General features: G+C 40.9%; 1 protein-coding gene across 2 annotated transcripts in view; it reads left to right on the top strand.

Moving 5' to 3' along the window:
- The first annotated feature begins 442 nt into the window (after positions 1-442).
- The window catches only part of LOC307041065 (uncharacterized protein), a 58,889-nt gene continuing 53,284 nt past the window's right edge, over positions 443-6,047 (top strand). The window contains exons 1-2 of one of the 2 annotated variants that reach the window (XM_079684400.1): positions 443-757; positions 1,743-1,808. In XM_079684400.1, coding sequence (XP_079540526.1) covers positions 1,776-1,808 — 33 coding nt within the window. In that variant the 5' untranslated portion in view covers positions 443-757; positions 1,743-1,775. The remainder of the gene's footprint in view (positions 758-1,742; positions 1,809-6,047) is intronic. The other variant, XM_079684403.1, reaches the window with a different exon arrangement.

Below are 6,047 nucleotides of genomic sequence, written 5' to 3'. Positions count from 1 at the left end.
ACCAGCTGCGCGGAGGATATCGCCGCATCTTGGCCGCCGGCTCTATCCACTGGGCTATCAATTCCTTAGACCACCGAAGTGTTTTTATATTACTCATTGTCTTTTTGTTCACAACTTCTCCACATTTCGAAGTGTTTCACGAGCCAGAACGACCTTTTTTTCTTCCTGGCTTGCTCTATAATGATCCAATTCAAATGCATTGCCAACAACAACTCAACAGCAACAATGCAAACTACTACAACAACCCACACATTGCGCATTGTTTAGAGCGGTTATAAAGTGTTGAAGCGCTCAAATTTGAAACTGTTTCAACCTGTCACCTGTCAGAATCGAGACGAGGCAGTGCATTGAATCACCTGATTGGACGACGAACCAGTGGGTTGATTCATTCAGGAAATGAAGCAGTTGCTGGTTCGGACGTCACTTGATTTGAAGCAGTTGCTGCTTCGGACGTCACATGTCACGTGATTTGAAGCAAGCTTCGAAGCACTCCTTCTATGGAATAGGAAGTCCAGGGTTGAAGCTCCGTTCGAAGCTTCAGTGTCAAACTGCCATCACTACTATCAGCTCTCATTAACATTAGAATGTAACCAATACAACCCGTTTCTCTCAGGAGAAGAAGAGACGAGAGGAGCTTTAGAACAATTCCACCTCTTCATCCGGGTCCTTATCTGCTGTTAGCTGCTTCATGCTAGGTGGCTAATGCTAGTCGGTGAACATCAACAAACTGAAGAACAAAGAGGAGCAGAAACAGCGGGTAATACTGAGTACTTTTACCATAATACTGTGTACTTTTACTACTGATATTACTGTGTACTTTTACTATGAAACTACGTACTTTTACTACTGATAACACTGAGTACTTTTACTATAATATCGAGTACTTTTACTATAATATCGAGTACTTTTACTATAACACTGAGTAGTTTAATACTGATAATACTGACTATTTTTACCGCGGATATTTCAGCATGAGGCTAAAAATAAGGCTGTACTTTTACTGCTGGTACTATAGTATATGAAGGATTTGTCTTATATATCTTGCACTGAGACGGGTTTAGTAAAACAAAGTAAACAAGATTTCACCGCCGTGTACTTTGAGATAAATGCTGTATTTCAGTGGTGGAAGAAGTACTCAGATCTTGTCAGTGAGTAAAAGCAGCATCAAAATATAGTTAAAGTAGCGTAAGTAAAAGTAGTCATTGTGCAGATTGGGCCATATCAGAATAATATATATGATATGTTTTATAATGATTGATCATTCAAGTGTTCTCAAAGCTGGTAAAGGTGCAGCTAGTTTGAATGACTTTGTATACTGCAGGGTAGCTGGTGGATTTACTCCAGGTGGAACTAAAGTCTGATTTAACACTTGGTTATATTTCACATCATTCATCCAGATCTGTGAAGTAACTAAAGGTATTAAAAGTACACCATGTACCTCTGAAATGTAGTGGAGTAGAAGTAGCATATAATGTAAATACTCAAGTAAAGTACAAGTACCTCTATAGTTGTACTTGTACAACTATAGAGGTACTTCACTGTTTTGAAATGCCTTTGTCTTAATGTCTTTCATTTTTGTAAAGCACCTTGAATTGCCTTGTGTTGAAAGGTGCTATATAAATAAACTTGCCTTGCCTTACTTAGGTAGTACTTGAGTAAATGTACTTCCCACCTCTGCTGTTAAGCTACTTCTTAGCTGTAGATTGGTTTTGTGTTGACTGTAGTGTTAATACTTATTTCAGAGACCCAGCAGGAGAAGGAGCACTGAGAGTAGCATGGAGGAGAACAACGAGACCCCCAGAACTCAGGTCAGTGTTCACTTCATCACAATATACAGTCCCCTCCAAAACTATTGGAACAGGGAGGCCAATTGCTTTATTTTTGTTGTAAACTGATAACTATTTGGTTTGACATCAAAAGAGGAAGATGAGACAAAAGGTCAGTATTTCAGCTTTTCATTCCAGGTATTTACATCTAGATCTGTTAAACACCTGAGAAGATAGCTCCTTTTTGTTTACACCCACCCATTATTCAAGTGAGCAAACCTATCGAAGCAGAGATTTCAAATAATGTGAAAAGTGAATAATACTTAGTATTTAGTTGCAAACCCTTTGCTTGCAGTAACTGCATCAAGCCTGCGACCCATTGACATCACCAAACTTTAGTATTCTTCTTTTGTGGTGCTTTTCCAGGCTTTCACGCAGCCTCTTTCAGTTGTTGTTTGTTTTGGGGGTTTCTCCCTTCAGTCTCCTCTTCAGCAGGTATAGTGCACGCTCAACAGGGTTGTAGTCTGCAGATTGACTTCAGGTCTGAAACCTCCCACTTCTTTCCCCTGATGAACTCCTTGTGTTGGCAGTGTGTTTTGGGTCGTTGTCTTGCTGCACGATGAAGGATCTCCCGATCAGTTGCATCTCTCTTTAAATTGGCAGACAAAATGTTTCTGTAGAGACAATGGTAGGAGAAACACTGGTATAGATCATAATCCATTACTCGAGAAGACTCAGTATCACCTGTGTGCAGCTTACAAAAAAAACAATTGTGAGTAGGGATGTCCCGATCACCTTTTTTTGCTCCCGATCCGATTCCGATCATTTGATTTTGACAAGCTGCCGATACCGATTTTTCCCGATCCGATCTTTATGCAATGCATTAAGAGAGAAAAAAGCATTCAAGTTGTCCCTTAAGGTTATTTTTTTATTGAAATGACCCATTCTATCCAACATGGATAGCTTCACAGCAGCATTGGATCAAAACAAAAGAAAGCTTATCAGTGGTTCACCACAAAATAACCATGTAAACAAAAGTTCTGGGGCAGTTTCTCTTTCCTTTTAAACGTCTCTGAAAGTGTTGGTTGTTTCAGTGCCGTTACCTGAGTGGCTGCTTTGTACTCGTCGTGTTCTTGGTGGTGTTTGTTTCTCAGGTGGCGTATTATATTGGTCGGGTTGAACGTAGCTCTGTTCTTTCCACCACGCGGAACCTCCGCCTTGCAAACATTGCATCTGGCTGTTACACTGCCTTCGCTTTCAATTTTAAAATACTTCCAAACTCCTGACATATATTCTCTGTCCCGACTCCGGAGTCACCAGCTGAATGTAGCCTCTCGTTAGCTTACTGCTACTATTAGACACTGCGCCATGCCCACTCTGTTGCCAGATTTGAGAGAAATAAGCAACCAGGTCTTGGTTGCTTATTTCTCTCAAATCTGGCAACAAAGTGCCCAAAAGAAGCAACACATACATGATGTTGTGTAATTATAAACAAAAACTAAGGCCTCAGGATGACTTTAAGACGTGAACATGGTCATTTTTGTTTTGTAACATTAAATAAAATAATAAAAATAATTTATAAAAAAAAAGATCCCCGATCTTTTGAAAATCACGTGATCGGCTCCGATCCCCGATCAAGTGATCGGATCGGGACATCTCTAATTGAGATCTCTCTCTCCTCTCACTTATGTATGCAATAAAACTTAGGAGTCCATGTAAGCATGGTATAGATTATAATCCATTATTCGAGAAGACTCAGTATCACCTGTGTGCAGCTTACAAAAAAAAACAATTGTGAGAAACATATATTATGCAGGAAATGCATACCGTTGTTGAAAAACAAAGCATATCTGATTTGGGAGGAAAAGCTTCATCCCCCTTAACATCTGAGTTACTACTGATGGCATAGCATGAATGATAGTGGGAATCTGAGGGTGTCATTACAGAGAAATGTCAAACAAATTCAAAACCTTATATTTGAAAACAGGTTTGCAGTCGTCCACTTAAGGCGACGTTATCATTGGAAACAATAAAAGTTCATTGTTTTGACGTAGAATCTATAAATTGAATTGTTAGAGCAGAACAGAATGGTTGTATTGTAGCCAGAGTACCGTGCAGCCTCTAGTTTTTCCAGGTGGAAACATTGTCCATATAATGTGAATACATGCAGAATTAGACAGTAAGAGGCCCCTGACATTAGGCCTATTCAAAAATAGTAGGGGCCTTTAACAACTTGCAAACCTACAGGCATCCCCTGCATAGCAGCATGAATAACCTTAAAAAAACAATCTGTCATATCTGAACCAAATGCCCTAAGTGAAGCCGTTGGTCTCATCCGACTGACCCATGGGTTGGTGCTGGTGTGATAGGGAGGCTTCCAAGTGTTCAAAGCAGAAGTCAAGCTTTCAGTTCATGGCTCGTTGGGGGGAGCAGACCCATGTGAGACAGTACCAACGGCTGTGATGTTCAGTTTGAGGAGCAACATTCTCTCTGGGAGCAGGAAATGGTGTCCATTCAGATCAGACCATTAATGTCATGTAGAGCAGCCATAGCATCTCTGTGACTGCACTCAGCCGGACTGTAGCAGGGCTGAACTGGGTGACTTTCAGTGAAGCTGTCCAAGGCCATAGACAAAATGGAACCACTTACTAACAAAAGGGACACAAGGTCATCAATGTCTCTCTTTACCTTTGGCCTAATCATAAAACAAATTAGTGGGAAAAATGTGGAACACTAATCCATCATCATGTGAAATGTTGAGTTAATTTAAATAATTACTTATGGGTTGAAATCAAATTAACATTAGAACTAAAGTCAGTCTAAATTGGACGTGCATGGATCAGAATCTAATAGGGTTATAACGATACCAAAAACTCACGGTACGATAATATTGCGATAACAAGTCCACGGTACGGTATTTATCGCGATATTGAATAATAAAGGAAAAAAATATTATTATTTTTACTCGGAAAATGTTTATTTATTACCTAATACATCTGATTTGTACAGCATTTTAGTAGGATAGCAGTATTTTAAAGTGTCAAAAACAAAGTGACAGTAACAGACTGGAACAAGAAAGCCAGTGTTTTTGTACCTACTAGTACTACAGATATCTACAGATCCTGAAGCAGAAGGAGGAGGAACACCACGGACAACCTACTCCGGCGTTGAGATTAGGGAAAAGAACTCTTCTCCTCCAGCTTCTGCTTTTCAAGTCCCCAGCTGAACGTAATTAGGACACCTGGCGAAGCCAGGGGCGGACCAGGTGTGTCTGTGCAGCAGGGAAACAGAGAGACAAACAGGAGGGGAGCACGTAACAGGTGGTCAATATGGGCGATCATACGGTCATGTAGCCAGTGGTGGACTGGGACTAAAAATCAGCCCGGGACTCTCGACCGGCCCACTTCGGTACCGCTAGTAAATTGTCAACGGGGGGAGTGGGGGATGTGCTAGTGACTTATCCGACCGTCCCACTTCGGTACCGGCCCATTGGGATTCGTCCCGATGGCCAGTCCGCCACTGCACCCAGCCCAGCCCACGTAAACTGTCAACGGGGGGAGCCTCGCTGCGGGGAAACGGTGGACCTAGTGTCCCGATCGGAGTGGTAATAATAATAATAATAATAATCCGTGCATTTTATCCATTAATTTCCCCCACATTGTGGTAAAAAAAAGTTAAACCCATGTTGGTGTACTACTACTACAAAAAGCATCGGTTTGTTTTCTCATCAGGAAATGCAGACCGGCTCAAACAAACGATTTTTAATCATCATCCTCACGATCATTTAGTGTATCATATTTTCGCCGAATTGACATGAAAGCACTAATAAATGTAGTTTCATCCACTTGAGTTTAAAACTACAAAAATAATCGATTTGTTTTTATATCACATCCGACGGGAGGAAATTCAGCAGCTCTCACTACCGATTTGTAATCCTAATTTAATCATCTTCACCATGATCATTTATGTTTCTGTTCGCCGAATTGACATGAAAGCACTGACAAATATGAATATACTGTAGTCAACTTCATTAAAACGTTATTAACGTGCCTAAACTCAGTAATTCACCATTTCTACGCCTGACAACACACTTTGTCCGTGTTTGGCTCTCTCGCCGCACAGTGAAGCGTTCCCGCATTGACGTCACTTCCGGCTTCCCCCAAAACCTCAAAATGAGTCCAAGGAATTTCCCCGCGATGTTCAAAATTATTGATATTTATCGGAACGGTATCGCACCTTCTTTATTAAACTGACGGTTCGAGATGACTAGGAGCCCAATAT

The sequence above is a fragment of the Notothenia rossii genome, assembly GCF_949606895.1.
Source record: "Notothenia rossii genome assembly, chromosome: 5".
Taxonomy (NCBI): Eukaryota; Metazoa; Chordata; class Actinopteri; order Perciformes; family Nototheniidae; genus Notothenia; species Notothenia rossii.
The sequence above is the reverse complement of the archived record's forward strand: the minus strand, read 5'-3'. Positions and strand labels throughout refer to the sequence as shown.